The sequence below is a fragment of the Podarcis bocagei genome, assembly GCF_964188305.1.
Source record: "Podarcis bocagei genome assembly, chromosome: 16".
In the NCBI taxonomy this organism is placed as follows: domain Eukaryota; kingdom Metazoa; phylum Chordata; class Lepidosauria; order Squamata; family Lacertidae; genus Podarcis; species Podarcis bocagei.
Window position 1 is genome coordinate 34467952 of NC_138142.1, and position 23936 is coordinate 34491887.

At 50.2% G+C, this 23936-nt stretch overlaps 2 protein-coding genes across 5 annotated transcripts in view; one reads left to right on the forward strand and one right to left on the reverse strand.

Moving 5' to 3' along the window:
- Positions 1-9769, reverse strand: part of TRIM46 (tripartite motif containing 46) — a 26072-nt gene extending 16303 nt beyond the window's left edge. The window contains exons 1-3 of one of the 2 annotated variants that reach the window (XM_081173537.1): positions 9668-9769; positions 3735-3990; positions 1132-1478 (exon numbers count right to left, since the gene is read on the reverse strand). In XM_081173537.1, coding sequence (XP_081029663.1) covers positions 1132-1478; positions 3735-3990; positions 9668-9730 — 666 coding nt within the window. In that variant the 5' untranslated portion in view covers positions 9731-9769. Of the gene's footprint in view, positions 1-1131; positions 1479-3734; positions 3991-9013; positions 9250-9667 lie in introns of those variants that run through there. The other variant, XM_081173538.1, reaches the window with a different exon arrangement.
- On the forward strand, positions 9690-17796 carry KRTCAP2 (keratinocyte associated protein 2; the record flags this gene model as incomplete). 3 transcript variants are annotated; one of them, XM_081173870.1, is made up of 5 exons in its annotated part: positions 9690-9957; positions 13139-13293; positions 15700-15763; positions 15968-16034; positions 17609-17796. In XM_081173870.1, the coding sequence occupies 5 exons, from the start codon at positions 9690-9692 to the stop codon at positions 17727-17729; spliced, it is 675 nt and encodes a 224-aa protein (XP_081029996.1). In that variant the 3' UTR covers positions 17730-17796. The 3 variants fall into 3 exon arrangements, with proteins under 3 accessions (XP_081029996.1, XP_081029998.1, XP_081029997.1); XM_081173872.1 differs by lacking the exon at positions 9690-9957 and adding an exon at positions 10554-10713; XM_081173871.1 differs by lacking the exon at positions 9690-9957 and adding an exon at positions 10715-10812.
- Between the last annotated feature and the right edge of the window lie 6140 nt (positions 17797-23936).

Genomic DNA, 23936 nt, shown 5'->3' on the forward strand with positions numbered 1-23936 from the left:
CTATGTGAGGGGGGAAAGGCCTTCAGGAACAAGAAACAAGACCAAGGAAGATTCCTAAGGCGTACTCTTGAGAAAGGCCCTGGATTGGGAGAAATGTGGGGGAGAACTTCGTGCAAAAACAGGGACACACACACACACCAAGAGGCAGTGTGGTCCAGTGGTTAAAGTGTCAGACTAGGACCTGGGAGAGTCCGGGGTTCAAATCCTGACCTGGCCAAGAAACTCACTGTGTGGCCTTGGGCCAGTCACTGCCTCTCAGCCTAATCTACCTCACAGGGTTGTTGTGGGGATTGACTGAGGAAGAGGGAGAACCATGGAAGCCATCCTAGAGGAATGTTGGGATATTATTATTATTATTATTATTATGCTTCCTATCTGACTGGGTTGCACCAGCTGACATATATATAAGCATAATAAAACGTTACAAAAGGCTTCCCTAAACAGGGCTGCCTTCAGATGTCTTTTAAAAGTCAGATAGTTGTTTATTTCCTTGACATCTGATGGGAGGGCGTTCCACAGGGCAGCTGCCGCTACCAAGAAGCCCCTCTGCCTGGTTCCCTGTAACCTCACTTCTCGCAGCGAGGGAACCACCAGAAGGCCCTCAGCGCTGGACCTCAGTGTCCAGGCTGGACAATGGGGGTGGAGACGCTCCTTCAGGTATACAGAGCCGAACTGTTTAGGGCATGGGTAGGCAATCTAAGGCCCAGGGGCCAGATCCAGCCCAATCACCTTCTAAATCCGGCCCATGGACAGTCCGGAAATCAGCGTATTTTTACATGAGTAGAGTGTGCCCTTTTATCTAAAATGCACCTCTGGGTTATTTGTGGGGCATAGGAATTAGTTCATTTCCCCCCAAAAAATATAGTCCACCTCCCCCCCAAGGTCTGAGGGACTGTGGACACCGGCCCCCTGCTGAAAAAGTTTGCTGACCCCTGGTTTAGGGCTTTAAAGGTCAGCACCAACACTTTGAACTGTGTTTGGAAATGTACTGGGAGCCAATGTAGATCCTTTAGGACCGGTATTATGTGGTCCTAGCACCAGCCTGGGTTAGTTGCTGTTTCCAAGTCACTTCCAAATAAAAAGCAAAGTCTTCCCTCCTGGGCCTCGGAGGAGTTGGGGGGAGCCCCTTACCTTGGGCCGGAAGGTGAGCGTGGGTGGGGTGGGCTCGTGCTGGGCTTTCTGGGTACCCCACGGGTGGTAGAGCTTAAAGCACTCGTTGCAGAAGCTGGATTTGCACTCGGTGCAGCCCTTGGTGGCCTCCAGCTGCGGCGGCTTGCAGAACTGGCACATGATGGCAGCGCTGACGTTGATGGTGTGGCGGTAGCGCTCCACCACCCTCTCCAGCGTCAGGTTGCGGAAGAGGCTGCCCAGGCCCCTCTCGCCCAGGTCCACATCCCTCTGGCACAGCGGGCAGGGGAAGAGCACGCTCTGGGGGTGCAAGAGGCCGCCTCGCTTGCGCCCCGGGTACGTGCCGAAACCTGCAAGCACAGGGACACCAGAACACAAGGCAAGGTGACGTTGCGCACACAGCAGATGCTTCCCCAGAAGATGCAGGGACTCCCATCAGCCTCGGGGAAACTGGCCCATGGGCAGGGCTGATGGGATTTGTAGTCCGGCAACATCCGGAGGGTCACAGGTTCCCCACCCTTATCCTAGAATCATGTCCCAGCCAATCAGGTATGGGGAACTTGCAAGCCCTCCCAGGTCTTGCTGGACTCCAACTCCCATCAACCACAGCAAGCATTGAAGGGATGGGTTTCCCAAACCCAAAACTGACTGTGCAGGCAGTTTGAAACTGCACCAAAATCCCTATTTTTCCTTAGCTAAAATGCTTTAACTTGAGTTCTTGAGCCAAAACCCAGCTGTATAAACAAGTGCTCAGAGCCCTCTCCTTTATCAGTTTGTGACGGCAAGGATGGCCTTGACTGTACCAGTAGAACAGGGAAGACACGCCTGTGCCTTATCTTATATCCTGACCACAAAGACGCACAGACCTAGTCTGGGAACAGCGCCAGAGGGTGTTCTCGGAGATGGTGACCTCTTGCTCCAAGATAAGAGTAGGAACAGGAAGATCCTTTTATGGTCAAAAGTACAGGAAGGAATATCCTTTTATGGTCAGAAATATAGGAAGGAATACCCTTTTATGGTTAAGAGTGCCGGAGCAGGAACATCTGTGATGTCAGCCTGCGTGTACAAGCTGACGTGGCTAGATTCCTGGGGAAGGGGGGAGAGGGTGCCTGGAGGATATATATACTGCATGTAATCTCTCATTTCTTTGGACTTGCTGTGGACTGACCACGCAAGTGCCTTTCTGCTGTTCCAGAGAGCAGAAATAAAGAACTCTTTCTCTGAACCAACCCTTGGTGTCATTTGACTTCCTTCCTCCTGTCCGGGAGCAACGCAGACCCAATCAGTGAACTCCAATAAGGCTACAGCATGGCCCACAGTCAGAGGTGATGGAGACTGCAGTCCATCGACATCTGGAGGGTCACAGGTTCCCCACTCCTGTCCTTGACACGTGTCCCAGCCAATCAGGGATCACATATGAAATGCGGTCAGGGACTGGCTTGGACGCTGAGGAGCGGTGGCTGGATACTGATGAGCGGCCACTGGGAGAAGTGGGGTTGGGAAAAGGGACCAGTGATCTGGGGGAGCCTGTAACAGCTAGGAAGCGAGAGGAAGAGGCAGGAGAAGCTGCAGGATTGGAGGGTGAAGAACAAGTGCAGGAGGAGAGAGAGATGGGTCAGGCTGGTGGAGAGTCACAGGCTTCCACACCTCCTCTCCTGCCTCATCTCTCCTACTCCACTGTCTCCCAGGACCAGAAGAGGACTGAAGTGGGAAGATCAGAAGGCTAAAAGCAGGCGTAGTCTTCGCCTGCTTGCGTTCAGCTCAGATGGAAGAGATACCACAAGCCAAAGTTAGGGACGGGGCCTCTCTGTTGCGGCAACAGCCTCAGCGTGTGAACGCCCAGGAGTAGCTGAGAGACATAAGACTGATGGACATGCCTTTTCTTTTGACAATAGTGAAATCCTTTCCCTGGACTTTCCTCGTCTGACCGTGGCATGTAAGCAGGTATGGGGAACTTGTGGGCCCTTCAGATCTTGCTGATAACCCAAAGCCCCTCTTCCCACTTTCCCCCCACCCTGTTTCCCCGGTGCCAAATTTTAATTTGTAATATCCTCGGGGCAAGGACCTGCCCTTTTGTGCTTGCAGCACGAACTGCAAACATTCCTACGGCCCAACCGCTTTTACCTTCCACCAGGTAAAGTTAAAGGTAAGGGACTCCTGGACAGTTACGTCCAGTCAAAGGCGACTATGGGGTTGCAGTGCTCATCTCGCTTTCAGGCCGAGAGAGCCGGCGTTTGTCCGCAGACAGCTTTCCAGCTCATGTGGCCAGCATAACTGAATCGCTTCTGGCACAACAGGACACTGTGATGGAAGCCAGAGCATACAGAAACGCCATTTACCTTCCCACCAGAGTGGTACCTGTTTATCTATTTGCACTGGTGTGCTTTCAAACTGCTAGGTTGGCAGGAGCTCGGACAGAGCAAACGGGAGCTCACTTCGTCGCAGGGATTCAAACCGCCGACCTTTCGATCGGCAAGCCCAAGAGGCTAAGTGGTTTGGACCACAGTGCCACCCGCATCCCATCTTCCACCAGGAGGGGGTGCCCTCGCCCTACATGTCTGCCTGCCCACCAGCAGAGGGCACCGCCACACCACCCTCCTCCCCACCTGACTTAAGGAGTCGGTCCAGACGCTCTGGCTTGGGGATGACCCGGCGGCCCAGGCGAGGGCTCCGCGTGGCTGGCGTGGAGGCCGGCGAGGTGGGCTCGGAGGTGGGGTCCGGGCAGACGTAGCCTTGCTGCAGCAGGACCTCGGTGGCGCAGATGTGGCAGACATTGTGCATGCAGGGAAGCACCAGGGGCTGCTTGTACATCTCCTTGCACACCGGGCACAACAGCTCCCTCTCCATGTTCTTCATGCTGGTCTGGAAGGACAAGGCAGGAGGGGAAAGGAAAACAGGGTTCAAGAGAACGAAACCGTGATTCGCCGCAAAGAGAAGCTGGTTCTAGCTCAACACCAGTATTATAACATACTGTAGGATCCCCCGCAGAAGGGACCTAAGAGGTCTGGGGGCAACAACAGGGGGTGCTGAGGGTGTAAATGACTACTAGACTTTGAAAAGCTGGTATCGCTGGATCAATTTTGATCAATTACTTAAGGCTGAATCGTTTTAATTGGCTTTTGAATGCATGTTCAATTAATTTTGCTTTGATCTGATTTACTGCATGCCTGCGCCGCTTTTCGTACGAATGAATCCCAAAGCGGCTTACAAACAGTGAATACAATAACACAACACCACAAATGCAGCATAAATCCCACAGAACAATTAACAAATCATCAGCCTAACTGTTGCAACCTATAAACCACTGTTAGCAAAGCAACAACTACAAAAACAAGCTGAGCATGGCAATGAAAGCAAAAGTCGTCTTACACGATTAACGAACCAATAGGGCATTTAGAATCTATTAAACAAGAATTAACAACGCTGACGAAATAGCAACCAAAAAAATAAACTGAGCACTGTTAAGTTCACGCACACACCCTTTTTGTTCCTGTTCTGAATTTTATCATATTACTATCTTCCTTAGTGGGTCGTCATGCAAACCGCCATAGCTGTCAACGTTTCCCTTTTTTTAAGGGAAATTCCCTTATTCCGAATAGGATTTCTCGCAAGAAAAGGGAAAAGTTGACAGCTATGCAAACCACTATTAAAAGAATTGCAGAATTGTAGAGTTGGAAGGGGCCACAGGGGTCATCTAGCCCAACCCCCTGCAATGTAGGAGGCTGGAACCCACAACCATGAGATTAAGAGTCTCATGCTCTACCAGCTGAGCTATCCTGACTGCTCTGAACAGAGCTTTTGGTAGGGGGCGCTGAGTATGTGTTTATGTAACCAAGGCATAAATGAAAAAGTTTGGGAACCACTGGCTTAAAGGAAGGATGGGGGGGCAGGGAAATACAGGGCAAAATAATAAATAATTAAAATAATAATTAATAATTAAAAATAATAACGATAACGGCTTCCTCCTCTTCGACACTCTCAAAGAGTTTGCCCACCGCTCGCGACCTCCCCTTGCAATCTGGAGCAGGGGTTGTAGTCTCACCTCTCCCTGGCCAATCACAAGGCAGCGTTGTGCTACAGGGAACCAGGCACAGGGCCTTGTCGGTGGTGGCGCCCGCCCTGTGGAATGCCCTCCCATCAGATGTCAAAGAGATAAACAACTACCAGACATTTAGAAGACATCTGAAGGCAGACCTGCTCAGGGAAGTTTTTAATGTGTGACATTTTAATGTATTTTTAATCTTTGCTGGAAGCCGCCCAGAGTGGCTGGGGAAGCCCAGCCAGAAGGCCAGGGTACAAATAATAAATTATTATTATTATTGTGCTGCCCATAGGAAGAACAGACCAACGGTGCGCCTTAGAGCACTTCCCAGAATCCTTTGCAACATGCTTTGTTCCATGGCCAACGTGCAGGGGAGGGAAGCGTTTCCCTGCAGCGGCTAAGGGAAAGGATCCTGGTTGCTAGTTGCAATTATACCCCCCACGCACCCTGCTGCCGCCCCCCCAACCCAAAAAATATAGGCTCTGCCTTGAGATTTATATTCATCTCTTCAGGCTATGAAGTCTGAAGTCGTTAAAACAGCATCACCCACGCACAAGGTTTGTAAATGTACCCAAACCAAAAAAAGTTTAGCGAGAAGGGGGGGGAACCCTAGCTGGGGGCTGGGGGGCAGGGAATACAACCGCACAAGGACTGAGCATATTCACTGCGCCAACTAACTGTTGCGAAGAACGGGGAAGGGAACAAAAAACTGAGAGAGGGAATGGAATGGAGCTGCTCTGGCTGGCTGGGATCCTGAACAAAAACGGCAAATTTTGTGGCATATCCCATCTGTATATTATAAGTATTAATATATTATATTTGTAATAGTAGTAAGTATTCTGCATTTGCTGTCATGTATAGGGTGTGTCTCATTTGCACCCTCACAACGACCCTGTGGGATAGGCAAAGCAGAAAGCAAATGACTGGCCTAAGTGCATCCATTAAAGCTTTGGGGGTTGAATGCGACTCAAAAATTTTCCCGCATCCTGCCCACGGGTGCAATGAAGCCCTTTTCTTGGTGCCCGCAAGGCTTCTGACCACACACACACACACACATACACACCCTCCTTCAAAAGAGCATAGAGATGAAGGAGGAAGTTGCAAGAGTGGCACTCCTTCCCACTTCCTCTCTCAGCTCTATGTGCTTTCCATGTGCTTAATTTACCGTTTCCGACTTTTACCCGGATCCCTTCAAAATGGCTGCATTTTCTCTCTCTTGGCGGGTGCAGCAGGGAGGAGATTTGGGGGACAACAGACCAGGAAGGGAGGCGACGCCCGTGATGTTCCCACAAAAATGCAAACGTGCCCACATGCCTGAAAAGGTTGCCAACCCCTCTAACCACTGCTCCATGCTACCTCACTAATAATGCTTAGCTGTCCTGCTTCACGTGTGTTCAAAGGCCTCATTAAACCCTCCCCCAACCACCTTGTAAACCAGGACACTGTTTAATATCCCCATTTTGCAGATGGTGCTGCAGGAATTGAGGCACAGAAATTTGCATCAGGGAACTTGTGGACCTGGGAACGTTGCACAGTTCAATTTTCCTTCAACCATTACACTGCAGTGTTTGTCCTCAGAAAATAACAAGAAGACCTGACCAGTGACCCATCTAGTCCAGCATGTACTAGGATTTGGGTTCGAATCCTTCTTGAGTCACAACAGCCGACCAGATGCCTCAAGAAGGATTCGAACCCAAAAGCACGCTCCTTGCCTGTGTTTGTAGAAAATGGGATTCAAAAACGTTACTGCCTCTGACCGTGGAACCCCCTAAGCATGTACAGAGGGCCGGTCTCACTCTTCAGGCACCCCAGCAAGATTGCATATGTCATGAAAGGGGGAAGTGACAGAAACATGAGTACAGTATGAGCCAAGCTTTGAGACTACATACAGCTCCTTCACTCCCACTCTAGATTATGTTACAAAATAAGGTGCCTTATACAGAGTCACACCACTGGACCAACGAGCTCAGCACTCCCTGCACTGACTGGCAGCAGCTCTCCAGGGAAGATTCCCAGTCTTCCTTGGCAATGCTAAGATCCTAGGTCAAGCGAAGGATCTTACCTGCTATTTATTTGATCACCCAGTGATTTACACTGTAATATGAATAAATTGCTGAAAAACCAGAGCGGTTTAACAATCAATCCCTCTTCCCAGGGAACGCTGGGAATTGTAACTCTGTGAAGGGAATTGAGGTCTCCTAACTACTCTCAGCATCCTTAACAAACTCCAGCTCCCAGAATTCTCTGGGGGAAGCCATGACTGTTTAAAGAGGCTTCATAGTGCTTTAAATGTAGGCCGTGGATGTGGCCTATGTCTACTCAGATGTAAGACCCACTAAATTCAAGGGGGCTTACTCACTGGTAAGTGGAAGCAAGACTGCGTCCTTAGTTATAGGGTAGTAGTTAATAGCAACACTGCAATGGTTATGCCTGCCATCTATCCGGATTTATCCAGACATTACCGGGAAATGCAGCGCTTTGTCCTGGATTGTAGGGAAGTCAATCGTGGTCTTTCGGTGTTTTTGTAAAAAGAAGAAAGCTCAACAACTTTGGGGTCTTCCTAAAAGAAAGCTCAAGAACTTTTGGGGTGTCCTGGTTTTTACTTTTTGAAATATGGCAACCCTAGCATTGGTGAAGTCTTTTCTAAGGGTGGTGATACTGTGAGGTAGGGGTGATATAAATAATAGAAGCATGATTTATTTTTAAAAAAAATATTCACACAGACATAAAATAAGATTCCTAGAGTTTCTAGGGATTGAACCTTGAACCTTCTGAATGCAGGGCATTGTACTTAGCTACTGAGGTATGGACCTTCTTTAATTCCCCCCCGCCCCACCCAAAAAAAATCCACCAGGAATTTATTTATGTTCTTACAATATGCAGAGACATGACCATTAGCGAGAGAAACAGCACTCATTTCTGCGGACAAAGAGATTTCCCAAAGGTCAATAAACTCTATGTGCCAGGGCCATAGTGCCCACCTTGCATACAGGAGGTCCTGGGTTCAATCCCTCACAACTCCAGGCAGGGCTGGGAATGTCCCCTGCCTGAAACTCCGGAGGGCAGCTGCCAGTCAGTGTCGACAATGCTGAGCTAGATACACCAATGGTCTGATTCAGTATAAGGCAGCTTCCTCTGCTCCTATTTAAATCAGGCCTTTCTCTACAAACAGGAGGAGCGGGGTCTTCCTTTATTTGTAGGGTGTGCTCCATAGCTGGGGGGGGGGGGTGCAGAGCATCATCTGCTTTGAAAATCCCAGGTTTCAATTCCCGGCATCTCCAGGAAGGGCTGTGTCTGAAACCCTGGAGAGCAGCTGTCAGTCAGTGTAGGCAGTATGGAGCAAGACAGCGTGATGCTCCAAATCAGCGTCAGCCGCTCACGCCCACCCACCCAGATTCCCCACTCAAAGGCAGGGCCAGCCTGCTTTCCCCACCGCTGGGCACACAGGCCGGCGGGGGGGCGGGGGTTAGGGAGAGAGAGACCCCGCCTCCCAGTTCTTACAGGCAGTTTGGCAGCCAGCCCAGTCTCTGCTGCGTCCCATTCAAGGGCACTCTTGTCCTTTGGCCAGGGAGTGGGGTGGAGGGGGACTCTACTGCCCTGGCGGCACCCCCTGCCCCAAAGCTGCATTCCCTTCTGCTCCGGCTGCCCAGCGATACAAGGCACCCGAGGAAGAAGGTGGTCAAAAAACAGGAAAGAAACCCCAGCATCTGATCTTTTGCCAAAGAACCATTCATCTTGCAGTTTCCCAGCCAAGGCTTCCCCACCTAGAGATCTGCCGCCACGGGGCCCCAAAGGCATTTCCCTCCCCTGCCATCCATCCATCTCCAAGGGACGGGCACTCACCTTGCCCAGCGCCCGCCTGGATGCCATCTCTCTTGGCAAGCAAGAAGGGGCACACACACACACATACACACACACAAAGCAGGAGGAGAGGGGAGGGGATGGATGGATGGAGAAGGGCGGGGAGGGAGGGAGGGAGAGAGCCACAGCGGAGGCAGACGCTGGACCAGGCAGGCCCTGGCAGCCAGCCCTGGGAGGAGGTTGCCATGGCGACGGAGGGATGTGCTCGGATGCTCACAGCATCCTTCACTTAGCCCTGAAGGGAGTCCGGGGAAAAACTGATGGAGCTTCTGGGGTGGGGGGAGGGAATGGGAGCGTCTAGGCTAGTTGTCAGCAGGGGAGGGGGAGCACCGATTTTATTTTGAGGGGGTGATTTCCAGGGTTTTTTGCGGGGGGGCGGCTCTTTTGATCCCAGTGGCAGCAACATGGATCCCTCATCATGCCGACGCACTCGGGAGACAATGGGATGCCCGTACTAGATCTCTCTTCCTCACACCCCCCTCCCGCAAAGCATCCCTTCTCATGGCATACAGACAGTCACCCCCACATCGGCTGCACTAGATTGGGGTGTTTTCTCCCCACACCCGTTTTCTCTCGCCCCCCCCCCCCGTTTTTCTACCCCTTGCGTTGCCCACCCTCTTCCCCCCCGGTTCTCACGCTGATCCGGACGAGGGCATCCATGATCGACGTGAAGGAGTGGAGGTCCTCGCCCTCGGCCATGACTCCCGGGGGGGACGGGGGGCTTCCGGCCTCCGCACCCCCGCGCCGCCCCGGCAGCGCTTCGCAAACGCCTCGGTCTATTGCGGCCGAGAGCCCGGGCGAGCCGTCGGGGAGGGAGGAGGAGAGCCAGCAACGCGCATGCTCCTCCGGAGAGGCTCGGCTCCGGGCGCCCTGCCTCCCTCTCGCCGCCCCCCCCCCCCCGCGCTTTGAAGTGATGGAGGGCGCGTGTGAGTGTGTTGGGTTATTAATAATCATTATTTTATTGCTGGTGCAGCAGATCCCACATGCAGAGCGCTTTAGGGAGGAGGAGGAGCAGCCAAGGGGAGCGGGGGGGGGCAGAAGGTTGATGGGGAGCTTCCAGTCGCCACATGCCATCCCAGGGTGTGGTCATTTGTTGAAAGGCTTTGCTCCTGCCATCCACAGTGTCACGGGCCAGGCTTTGCATGGGCAAGGGTGCATCTGAGCATAGGCAGAGTGCATTCCCTTAGCTTCTCAATCGGAAGGTGCAAGGTTTCAAGTAGCTGTACACTGGTCGTGTCATTATCGTTAAACTGCAGTATTCATTCAAGTGACCAGGCCTACAAATGCGGAGGCAAGACTCGAACCCGTGACTTACCGGGCCTGCCAACGTTCTCCGGCTCTGGTCCTTTGTTCGCTGAGTGCGCGTGTGCTCCCCCTAGCGGCCAGCCGGAGGAAATGAAACGCAGCAAAGCCTGCCATGGGTGCCGCCGGCCGCTAGGCGGGGAACGTGGCGCGACGCACGCTTCTCCGCCCCTCTCAGGCGGCGGGGAGTGCGGCGCGCTTGCGCGGAGGCGCAAATTACACGTCTCCGCTCAGAGCCGCGCCTGCGCGGCAGAGAGAACTCCCTCTCGCCGAGGGAAGCAGGCGCAAGAACGGCGCATGCGCGCGAGAGAAAAGAACCAGGGAACTTTGGTTCAAAGCGGGAGCGGACACATCGGAGGGCGCAGCGCGGTGCATTATGGGTAATGTGGCATGGGGGTTGGAGAGGTGGGCGACATGCATGCTCCTGGCCTGGAGAGGGGTGGGCACTGCTGCCAGCCTGTGCTCAGGGCGCCTTGTGGGTGGAGAGCATGGGCAATGGTGGCAGAGCATGTGCTTTGAGTGCAGAAGGTTCAGTCCCCAGTGGCATCTCTGGGTAGAGCTGGGAAGAGGCCTCCCCTGTCTGAAACCCTGGGGAGCTGCTGCCAGCCTGTGTTGTTGTCGTTTAGTCATGTCCGCCTCTTCGTGACCCCCTGGACCCGAGCACGCCAGGCACTTCTGTCTTCCACTGCCTCCCGCAGTTTGGTCAAACTCATGCTGCTAGCTTCGAGAACACTGCCCCACCATCTCATCCTCTGTCGTCCCCTTCTCCTTGTGCCCTCCATCTTTCCCAACATCAGGGTCTTTTCCAGGGAGTCTTCTCTTCTCATGAGGAGGCCAAAGTATTGGAGCCTCAGCTTCAGGATCTGTCCTTCCAGTGAGCACTCAGGGCTGATTTCCTTCAGAATGGAGAGGTTTGATCTTCTTGCAGTCCGTGGGACTCTCCAGAGTATCCTCCAGACCATAATTCAAAAGCATCCATTCTTCGGCGATCAGCCTTCTTTGTGGTCCAGCTCTCACTTCCATACATCGCTACTGGGAAAACCATAGCTTTAACTATACGGACCTTTGTTGGCAAGGTGATGTCTCTGCTTTTTAAGATGCTGTGTAAGATGCCAGCCTGTGTAGGCAACACTAAACTAAATGGACTCAGTATAAGACGCCTTCCTGTGCCGGGGAGGTGCTGTCCCTCAGTGGCAGAGCATCGGCTTGGTCCCGGGTTCAAACCCCAGAGAGCCACTGTGAGTCATTGCGGACAATACTGAGCAGATGAATGGACTGGCTGGGTTGCAAGGCAGCTTCCTAAGCTGAGGAGAGGCTGGAGCTCAGCAGTGGACCATTTGCTTTGCATGCAGAAGGACCCAGTTCCAGTCCCCTGCACCTGTCCAGGTACGGGTAGACCAGGGTCTGGGCACCTCAGACCTGTCAGCCAAACGTGGCCCAGCAGGCCCCTATCTCGTGCCCGCAGGCCGTGTCACACTGCTCCTCCATATCATACACCTTCACCAGGCCCTGCTTGACACTTTCCTTGAGTGATTTTTGGGTGTCAACTTGTAAACCCAGTTTGAGCGTCAGTTACAGTGTTACATCGGGTTACATATGCTTCAGGTTACATACGCTTCAGGTTACGGACTCTGCTAACCCAGAAATAGTACCTCGGGTTAAGAACTTTGCTTCAGGATGAGAACAGAAATCTTGCTCTGGCAGCGTGGCGGCAGCAGGAGGCCCCATTAGCTAAAGTGGTACCTCAGGTTAAGAACAGTTTCAGGTTAAGAACAGACCTCCGAAACAAATTATGGTAAATACTTAACCCGAGATACCACTGTACTCAGTTTCAGGGGCAGCAAAAAAAGTGAGGTTCGTGGCACAAAACTCTGACACGTTTGGAGTCGATCAGACCATGTTCAGTTTTGGGCTATACCTGTGGCCCCCAGTTTGAGCATCAACTACTCAGTTTGCAGGGGGTGACAGAAAACACAGGGTTCACGGGACAAAACTAGCACAAAACTCTGGCACCGGTTTGGAGTTGATCGGCCAATGTTGGGTTTTGGGTATTAAATTGTGACCCCGGTTTGCTGTGTAAGTCAGTTTGAGGGGGAGGCAGCACAAAGTGTGGGGTTCGTGGCACAAAACAGCCCGAAAATGTTGTCCTCACATATTAGGAGTATAGCATCTAGATCAAGGGAAGTAATAGTGCCACTGTATTCTGCTCTGGTCAGACCACACCTAGAGTACTGTGTCCAGTTCTGGGCACCACAATTCAAGAAGGACACTGACAAACTGGAACGTGTCCTGAGGAGGGCAACCAAAATGGTCAAAGGCCTGGAAACGATGCCTTATGAGGAACGGCTAAGGGAGCTGGGCATGTTTAGCCTGGAGAAGAGGAGGTTAAGGGGTGATATGATAGCCATGTTCAAATATATAAAAGGATGTCACATAGAGGAGGGAGAAAGGTTGTTTTCTGCTGCTCCAGAGAAGCGGACACGGAGCAATGGATCCAAACTACAAGAAAGAAGATTCCACCCAAACATTAGGAAGAACTTCCTGACAGTAAGAGCTGTTTGACAGTGGAATTTGCTGCCAAGGAGTGTGGTGGAGTCTCCTACTTTGGAGGTCTTTAAGCAGAGGCTTGACAACCATATGTCAGGAGTGCTCTGATGGTGTTTCCTGCTTGGCAGGGGGTTGGACTCGATGGCCCTTGTGGTCTCTTCCAACCCTATGATTCTATGATTCTATGATTAATGGCGCTTGCCCTTCGTGCTCCTGCCAGCAGAGGCGAGTGACCCTTGTCTCTTTCTCTCTCCGCAGCTGTCGGCACGGGTACGTCGTTGGTGCTTTCGTCTCTCCTGTGCCTCCTGCTCTTCACCGGGATGCAGATGTACAGCCGCCAGCTGGCATCCAGCGAGTGGCTGACCATCCAAGGGGGCCTGCTGGGCTCCGCCCTCTTCATCTTCTCCCTTACCGTATCCTCCTACGTGCGGCATTTTGCTTGGGCATTTTCAGCTGGGCAGGGGCTGTCAGAATGGGATAGGGTCAAAGGGGGCGCCCATTGGCATCAGCTGATCCAGCAGGAAGGTGACGCATAAAGGGCTGCAGCTCAGGATGAGAACAGAAATTGAGTGGCAGCGACAGCGGGAGGCCCCATTAGCTAAAGTGGTACCTCAGGTTAAGAACGGACCTCCAGAACGAATTAAGTTCGTAATCAGAGGTACCACTGTACAGTGGAACCTCAGTTCTCAAATGTCTTCGTTGATGAACGTTTCAGAACCCGAATGCCGGAAACCCGAAAGTAAATGCTTCAGTTTTCGAACACGCTTTGGAAGCCGAACAAACTTCTGCTGTGTGTTTTTCAATTTTCACCATTGAAATTGACATTCTCCCTTTGTGCCTCAGTTGTCGAACGTTTCGGAATTCAAACAATCTTCCAGGACGGATTAAGTTCAACAACCAAGGTTCCACTGTAATAAAAATAATAATGTTATTATTTGTACCATGCCTAACTGACTGGGTTGCCCCAGCCACTCTGGGTGGCTTCCAACAGATACAAAAGCATAATAATAATAATAATAATAATAATCAAGCATTAAAAGCTTCCTAATTATTATAATAAATAATACTAATTTTTCATTTACAGCGTTCATTGTTTTCAATAACCTGTGATCAAAACGCTCCAGCTACAAGCAATATATTTTACAGATTGCTTTACAATTGGAGAAATAGAAATAATCCCTTGCAAGTAACGTTGGGACAATACCCTCTTTGGGGCCGAGATGTTCTGCAACAAAATGTTGCAGTAGAGGGTGCTTTTGTTTAGGGAGCCAGCCAGCCGTGCCCTTCTCTGTAATACTCCATTGTGCTCCCCCTCCCACCCAGTTTTCCATTTCCCCCCCAACAGTAAGCCAGTCATCTGTGGTCGCTGAGCACACACAAACCTCAAGAGTTCCCTCAGGCCTGCTGATCCCTTCCTCTTCCGTGTAGGTGGTTTGACTTTGACTACGTAAAAGGGTTGTCACTAACCACCTGAACTTTGGAAATAGAGGGAATCACATGAAATGACATCAGAAACGTGTAACCACATGCTTTCAATTCCCCCCAAACCATTAACTTCCGCCTGAATCAGCTTTCTGGAGAAGTTGGGAGGGTTGGCTTTGTTTTTTACTAAACTCATTAAAAAGATAAAGGTAAAGATGGCGCTGTGGGTTAAACCACAGAGCCTAGGACTTGCCGATCAGAAGGTTGGTGGTTCGAATCCCCGCGACAGCGTGAGCTCCCGTTGCTCGGTCCCTGCTCCTGCCAACCTATCAGTTCGAAAGCACGTCAAAGTGCAAGTAGATAAATAGGTACCGCTCTGGCGGGAAGGTAAATGGTGTTTCTGTGCGCTGCTCAGGTTCGCCAGAAGTGGCTTAGTCATGCTGGGCACATGACCCAGAAGCTGTAAGCCAGCTTCCTCGGCCAGTAAAGCGAGATGAGCGCCGCAACCCCAGAGTTGGCCACGACTGGACCTAATGGTTAGGGGTCCCTTTACCTTTACCTTTAAAGGACCCCTGACAGTTAAGTCCATTTGTAAACGACTCTGGGGTTGTGGTGCTTATCTCGCTTTATTGGCCGAGGGAGCCAGCGTTTGTCCGCAGACAGTTTTTCCGGGTCATGTGTAGCATTATCCCTATTGCATCGCCAACAGATACCTTAGATAGCCCTTTTTTAAACAAGTGTAATGTTCAGAAAAGTAATTAAAACCAATAAGCTAAAAACCAGTTTAAAACGCGAGACGACTTTCAACACATCTAGATAGTCTTGCTGAAGCAAAATCTTTTTGGTGGGTGCCAAAAAGAGCACAGCAAAGGGGCTTGCCTAGTGTCAACAGGCAGGGACTTCCAACACGCAAAGATCGGTTTTTACAAGTGTGGAGCGCATCTTATGTGGCACCTGCCATCTCGCAAGCAAACTGGGAATTACTATTATTTCTTAAATTTGTACACTGTACCACCCTTTGTCCGCAGATCTCAGGTAGGTTCACAACATTTCCCCCCTGGCCTGTGCTTCTCAGTGAATGGTTCTACTTTGACTACGTAAAGATTGTAGACCCCCAGATCTTGTCCATTTAGCACAAAGAAGCTTTCTGGGGAACTTGAAAGCTTACACATTTCTGACGCTTTCCCTCCGTTTAGCCTGAAGATGCTTTCTGGAGAACTTGGAAAGCTTACGCATTTCTGACCTTCCACCTCAATCTCTCTTATTTCTAATGACCAAGCAGTGAGTGACAATCTTTATGTAGCAACAGAGGGGAGAGTATCTGTACGTCTGCAAGGGGGGGTGGCTTCTTACTTCCCTGACATGTCAGCAGATGTTTTCCTTGACTTGAAACCCAGGCCTTCAACAACCTTGAAAATTTGATTTTCGGCAAAGGATTCCAAGCTAAGATCTTCCCTGAAAGTAAGCTGAACGGATTTAGGGTGATCATTTTCTTTTCAGAGAGGTGGGGGGCTGAGAAATTGGCTGGCTTATATGTAGCAGCTGGTGGTTGGCTGATACGGGGAGGGTTTTTTGGGGGGGGTTAGGGCGGGGGTTGTTTACAAAATAATAATTTCTCGTCCTTTTTTTCCCCCTTGCCAAAATGCACCTCCTTTTCCTCCGCAGTTATTACCTGCCTGCTACTAGCACTGTTTGCTTCAGGGCTGATTCATCGGGTCTGCGTCACCACCTGGTAAGAACGGGGGATTGTGTCCCAACACACACACACAGGTCGTAACAGATCCGGATTCAGGAAATCCAGCTTGCATCACATCTGAAGCTGCTGTCAGGGCCAGATCTGGAACAGAAGCCCCCACAATGAGCAGAGCAAGCAGGAAGGCCCCCAAAACACGGCCGGTTGAAACAGGAATGTCGGAAGCTGCCTTATACTGAATCAGACCTCTGGTCTAGCTCAGCATTGTCCACAGTGACTGGCAGCAGCTCATGCAAAGGCTGCCAGGGACTGAACCGGGAGTCCTTCTGCTCTGTTGCCGATCTGAGTCCTCTCCCCTAAAAATAAAGCAAGATTCTAGTCCTCAAGGTTCTGGAGCAAGGGCTGGTTTAAATAAGGAGCCGCCTGACGTTGAGTGAGCCGATTCTCCGTCACGCTCAGTGTTGTCTGCACTGACTGGCAGCTGCTCTCCAGGGTTTCAGGCAGGGGGTGTTCCCAGCCCTACCTGGTTTTAACCTTTAAAGCCCTATACGGCCTAGGACCCTCGTACCTATGGGACCGCCTCTCCTGGTATGTCCCACAGAGGAACTTACGGTCTTCAAACAAAAACATCCTGAAGGCCCCAGGCCACAGAGAGGTTAGGCTGGCCTCAACTAGAGCCAGGGCTTTTTCGGCTGTGGCTCCAATCTGGTGGAACGCTCTGTCACAAGAGACTAGGGCCCTGCGGGACATGACATCCTTCCGTAGGGCCTGCAAGACAGAGCTGTTCCACCAGGCCTTTGGCCAGGGCACAGCCTGACTCCCTCCTTTGGCAATCTTCACAGAACTTTAGCCTAATGGTTGCCATCAATTTGAGTTGAATTAATTTTAATGAAATGATTTTAGAATGTTGCATTATTTTATTGTTGTTAGCCGCCCTGAGCCCAGCTTTGGCTGAGGGCGGGATATAAATAAAATTTATTATTATTATTAATATTACCTGGAGATGTCAGGGATTGAACCCAGCACCTTCTGCATGCAAGGCAGATGCTCTGCCACTGAGCCATGGCCCGTTCAAAGACATTTTTACACATCTGCAGACAAGCAGCTCTTCCCTCGCAAAAGGTTGGACCCCTCCCTGGCTGTTGGCCATGCTGCTTGGGGGCTGATGGGAGTTGGAGTCCAACAAGCTCTGCAGATTCTCATAGCTCTGGTTTAGCAACATCGCCTCTCCTCTGGCGGAAGCAGGGGCTGATCACCAGAGGTGCAAACCTGGCTGTGGGGGTCAAGTCGGTCTGTGTGTGAGCTAGCCCACCACACAACGGCAAAGATGTGCATTTGCCGGCACACCCACTCTTGCACGTGGCCCCCGGGGAAATTGCTCAGAAGGGAATGTGGCCCTCGAGGGGGAAAAGATTCCCCACCGCGGGACTAGGGAGCCGAGCTATGGAAAGGGAGGAGGTCCTTTGGGGTGCTCTCTGCAGGCCACGCCCCTTCCTCACAAGCCACGCCCCCTCCCTGGTCCTCCTTTGCAAAGCAGATGGTCTAGCCTTGAGCCCTTCCCTGCGATCGAGTCTTCCTTGCAACCCACTTACCCCTCTGGTTTTTCTTCCCAGTTTCATCTTCTCGATGATCGCCCTGTACTACATCAACAAGATCTCCTCCACGCTGTACCAGTCGACCACGCCGGTGCCTGTGGTTGCCAAGACGGTCAGTAAAGGCAGGAAGAGGAATTGAAGCGGAGGACCACCCTCAGCGCAATCAGAACAGCCAATAAAACATTTCCTTTTTAAAAAACAAACAAGACCCCGTCCTCTTCTGAGCTTGTTATTTCAGATAAGGATGTGGGGGGAAGTCTCCGCCCCAATGTGCTTGCATTCCAGAACAGGTGTGGGGAAGCTTTGCCCCTCCAGATGTTGCTGTGTCAAAAACCCTAATAATAATCATCATCATTTATTATTTGTACCCCGCCCATCTGGCTGGGCTTCCCCATGCCTGTTCATCTCGGCCGTGCCACCTGGGGCTGATGGGAGTTCAACAATATCTCAAGGGCAAAGGACTGACCCCCAAACCTGTAAGTGCATTTGGTACGTGATCCCTGATTGGTTGGGACATGTGTCCAGGACAGAGATGGGGGACCTTCAGTCCTCTAGGTCAGGGTCCCCCAAACTTGGCCCTCCAGCTGTTTTGGGACTACAACTCCCATCATCCTTAGCTAACAGGAGCAGTGGTCAGGGATGATGGGAACTGTAGTCTGAAAAACATCTGGAGGGCTGAGTTTGAGGAAGCCTGCTCTAGGTGTTGCAGGACTACAACTCTAATCAGCCCTGAAGCATCAGCCATGTTGGCTGGGGGCTGATGGGAGTTGGAGTCCAAGAACATTGTTGAACTACAACTTCCATCAGCCTCTGCCATTGGCCATATTTGCTAGGGCTGATGGGAGCTGCAACATCCGGAGGGCCAGAGGTCCCCCACACCCTGCTTGAAGAAAACGACACAACTTGGGAAAGAGGGAGCAAAAGGGAAGCACATGGGGTGGTAGGGAAATTATTATTAATACTGTAATAATAATCATAATTGTACCCCACCCATCTGACTGGGTTGCCCCAGCCACTGGGCAGCTTCCAACATATATAAAAACATAATAAAACAGTACACATTAAAAGTCTTCCCTATACAGGGCTGCCTTCAGATGTCTTCTAAATGTCATATAGTTATTTATCTCTTCGACATCTGATGGGAGGGCGTTCCACAAGGCGGGCGCCACTACCGAGAAGGCCCTCTGCCTGGTTGCCTGTAGCTTCACTCCTCGCAGTGAGGGAACCACCAGAAGGCCCTCGGAGCTGGACCTCAGTGTCCGGGCAGAACGATGGGGGTGGAGACGCTCCTTCAGGTATACTGGGCCGAGGTCTGTTAGGGCTTTAAAGGTCAGTACCAACATTCTGAATTGTGCTCGGAAACGTACTAGGAGCCAATGTAGGTCTTTCAAGTCTGGGGTTATGTGGCCTTGGCAGCCACTCCCAGTCACCAGTCTAGCTGCCGCATTCTGGATTAGTTGTAGTTTCTGAGTCACCTTCAAATGTCACCCCATGTAGAGCGCATTGCAGTAGTCCAAGCGGGAGATAACCAGAGCATGCACCACTCTGGCGAGACAGGTAAGGTCTCAACTGGTTTCCTGGCTAGTAACCGTCAGTAGCTCTCCATGAATTTGTCTAAATGTCTTTTATAGCCAGCCTAGGTTGTTGACTGTCGCTGCCTCCTCTGGGAGCCAGTTCCATAGTTTTTAAATATGTGCCTCATGGAAAAGTCCTTCCTTTTATGTCTCCGGGGTTTCAAGTAGTAGGGCTTGCTCCCAGCCTTACCTGGATCAAACCTGCGACTCTGCGTGCAAGGTGGACACAATTACATACTCCAGCGACAAGTAATACCAATATTTCAAGCAACATTGTGTTTCCGCTGTCAATCGCCTGAGTGAACAATAATGCCGTTTAAATTCCTGCTGGCTGTGAACAATGGAGGCAGACGCACTTTGCCAGGAAGGGCATTTCGTAAACAAGGAGCTGCCACCAAGACGGCCATCGGGTATCCATGCCAACTGGGCAGTCCCCCCCCCAACACTCCTATGGCTCCACTGCCAGTTGCGCAAGATAATACACCAGTCATGTGCCCATTACTAATGTGCCTTGCAGGGGGGTTGGACTAGATGACCGTTGGGTGCCCCTTCCAACTCTTATGATTCTATGATTTCCCAGCCTTGGGTCTCACTTGCTCTCTCACCACCATTGCTATGTGAGGAGGCCTCCGCCAGGGGGCGCTGCAGGACTGCCAGAGATCTGAGTCGTTTTTCAAAAGCGTCGGGATTGAGGAAGGCAAGCTGCAAGCCTCTGGTTTTAAATCACTGCAATTGTTGCACAAAAATAAAAGTGATTAGAACAAGCCTTGTTGTCTCTCAGGACGAAGCTTCACAAACAAAAAGGGCAGATGCACGTGCGCAACAGGCCTACTATTCATTTTTTTCGTAATGACAACAAACAATAACACACTTTAGAAGCGTTTACAACAGCCCAGTAAGGTAGGATTGTTGTTTAGTCGCTTAGTCGTGTCCGACTCTTCGTGACCCCCTGGACCAGAGCACGCCAGGCACTCCTGTCTTCCACTGCCTCCCTCAGTTTGGTCAAACTCATGTTTGTTGCTTCGAGAACACTGTCCAACCATCTTGTCCTCTGTCATCCCCTTCTCCTTGTGCCCTCCATCTTTCCCAACATCAGGGTCTTTTCCAGGGAGTCTTCTCCTCTCATGAGGTGGCCAGAGTATTGGAGCCTCAGCTTCAGGATCTGTCCTTCCAGTGAGCACTCAGGGCTGATTTCCTTCAGAATGGAGAGGTTTGATCGTCTTGCAGTCCATGGGACTCTCAAGAGTCTCCTCCAGCACCAGAATTCAAAAGCATCAATTCTTCGGCGATCAGCCTTCTTTATGGTCCAGCTCTCACTTCCATACATTACTACTGGGAAAACCATAGCTTTAACAATACGGACCTTTGTCGGCAAGGTGATGTCTCTGCTTTTTAAGTTGCTGTCTAGGTTTATCATTGCTTTTCTTCCAAGAAGCAGGCGCCTTTTAATTTCATGACTGCTGTCACCATCTGCAGTGAGTAAGGTAGGATACAATAAGATAATTATCTTCTTTTTGTAGGTGGGGCGAAAGGAGGGAGGTTGTGGCAGAGGCACAATAAAGCCATGAAGGAATAAATTGGTTTTTAAGGTGCCACGAGACTGTTGTGGCCTCTTCCCCCCCCCCCATTTTATCCCCACCCCACATCCATCCTTTGAGGTATAGGTTAGACTAAGAAACAGGGACTGGCTCGAGACTTTGGTTATAATATACAGTTTGAGGACTGGGAAAAAATATGGAAGGAGAATTTGAAATTTACAGCTTGTACGACATTAAAAGAAAATGTTATGAAAATGGTATATAGATGGTATATATTAACACCGGTAAAATTAGCAAAAATGTTTAAGACACGTAACAAATGTTGGAAATGTAAGGAAAAAGTGGGATCATTTTATCATATCTGGTGGGAATGTAAGAAAGTGAAAGGTTTCTGGGAGATGATATACAATGAATTGAAGAAGATTTTAAAATATACATTTGTAAAGAAACCAGAGGCCTTTCTGTTAGGGATTTTAGGCAATGAGATAAAGAGGAAAGACTGTAAACTTTTTCAATATGCAGTTACTCCGGCAAGAATATTGCTGGCCCAGAAATGGAAACAACAGGAGATACCGACTATTGAAGAATGGAGAATGAAGCTGAGCTCGACAAACTAACTGGGAAGATAAGATATCTACGAGACCAAAAGTTCACCGAGGACTGGGGAAAACTTGTAGAATATCTGGGAAGTGTATGTGATGATCAAACAACATTAGTGGGTGTCAGGGAACTGACATCGGAGCGAGAGGCAAAGGGGAGGCTCCCAGATGATGCTGGCGAAGGACCCAGCACCAGGGGGAGAAATAGCTCAGTAGAGGGGGAAGCCATTCAGCGCAACACCAGGGATAAAGGGAGGCAGACGGGGGAAGTGGAGAGAGGGCTCCAGGACTCTTCACTGGACGTCAGTGAGGAGAGCCCAGGTCCTCCGCTACCCACGCCTTCCCTGCGCAGAAGACTCCCGCGCAGTGAGAGGAGGAGGAGACTGGGTGTCAAACAACTTTTATGCTGGAAGAGGTTCAAGAAACGCCCACTGACGGATTCTGCCAGTGACTGAGACAGCCACGATGAGAAGGGGCTGTGCAGTCAGAAAGGTTTAATAAGGCAAATTAACCGAGAAAGGCACCAGTTTACGCACGAGTAACTCATACCTATTACAGTGGGGTTTAAAGAAGCACTGTGAAATTTGAGAAGTATTGTTAAAAGGGAATAGAAGGGGAAAGGTTTATCTAATGACAATGCAAAACTAAGAAATGCGTAACTAAAAATTAAATATGGATGATTTGCAGAGCAGCTGAAGGAAGTCCAGAAAAGAGACAATTTGTGAAAAATTGGATGTGATAATTTTGTTTGTTTTTATTGTAAATTAATAAAAAATATTGTTAAAAAAAAGAGAAACAGGGACTGGCCCATTGTAAGCACCCTGGCTGAGTGGAGGACTGAGCCCTGGTTTCAGAGTTGAACCCAAACCGTCACACCATGCTGACTCTCCTAAACACACTCACCTGGGAATAAACTCTGAAAAACAAGGAGGGTTACTTCTGATGCCTAGGACTGCAGTCGCACACACACTGACTTTGGAGTAAACCCCATTGAAGCCAATGGGACTTGCTCCTGTCCTGACACAGGGCTGGAAGGATCCATCAGAAAATTGTACAGTCGGCAGGGACCCCAGGGGTCATCCAGCCTGACCCGTGCAATGCCAGAATTGCAGCCAAATCCCCATTCTCTCCCATTCTCCTTTTCCCAACCTTAAATCCAGTTCTCCACATTTCCTTGTGGCAATGTGTCAGAGTGTAATGTGGATTTTTCCTCACATATTTCATTTGACTTAACGTACAGATTTCGGCAATGGATTCTCTCTGACAGAATGCATTTAGTATGTTCTATATGGTCATGAACACACACACACACACACTGTATACATCTTTATCCACATGGTACACATTTTTGGCAACTACCGTTTGGCCCAAGACCAGCACTGCGAAATTTGGAGAAGGGTGTGTTTCGAAAGAAGGCTGCTTTTTGGCTAAATAATAATAATAATACAGTAATAATACAACAACAACAACAATAATAATAATAATAATACTACAATACAACAATATAATAATAATATAATAATACAATAATAATAATACAGGGGGTTGGGCTAAATAATAATAATAATACAGTGGTACCTCAGGTTACATATGCTTCAGATTACATATGCTTCAAGTTACATACGCTTCGGGTTACAGACTTCGCTAACCCAGAAATAGTGCTTCAGGTTAAGAACTTTGCTTCAGGATGAGAACAGAAATCGTGCTCCGACGGCGCGGCAGCAGCAGGAGGCCCCATTAGCTAAAGTGGTGCTTCAGGTTAAGATTAGTTTCAGGTTAAGAACGGACCTCCGGAACGAATTAAGTACTTAACCTGAGGTGCCACTGTAATTATTATTATTATTATTATTATTATTATTATTATTATTATTATTATTAAAAATTATACCCCGCTGGTTTCCCCAGCCACTCTGGACAGCTTCCAACAAAATAAAATATTAAAATACAATAGTCCGTCAAACATATACATTTCCCCTTCCCTCTCTCCCACAAACTTCCTTGCAGATGTCAGACAGCTCTCCTTCCAGAAGCTCCCTGCCCCACCTCTTGAATTTCAGCCTGGGGGAGCAATTCAGGCCGGGATGAAGACCACCTCGCCTCTCCCCCTCTGCAACAAACCTGCCCCAGGTAGGTTCAAATGTCAGCCCCTCCTTTCGAACACCAAGGCCTCCCTCCACCTTTGACCTCTGTCCCCCAGGCCGCAGGGAAAGAAAAAGTTGCCAGCCTGATATTTTTTTGAGGGGGGGAGGCCAAGGGTTTAGCAACAAGCGCAGGGGGGCTGAGCCCCCTTCCCTATTCAGCCGCATTCCAGAGCCAAATCGCTCAACGCTCCTGTTTGTTTTGTAACTCAAACCTCTCCACAATTGCCTGTCTGCTCCTGTCCACCTTAACTTTCTGCCAGAGCTGAAAACCGATCTAGTTTCCCCTTAGCTCTTTTTGGGGAGGGCAGGGGGCTTTTCTCAGAAAGAAGCTGCGTCCTGACTTAGGAAGGGGCTGCGAGGTCTCCTTCCCACCCACCCTGTGCGATTTGGGACACGGGTGCAAAAAAGAGAGAGAGAGATCACACAGTAGGTGGGCAGATTTTCCGAAATATAATTCAGGAGAGCAGGGGCTGTGTTCACAGCCGGAGGGCCAC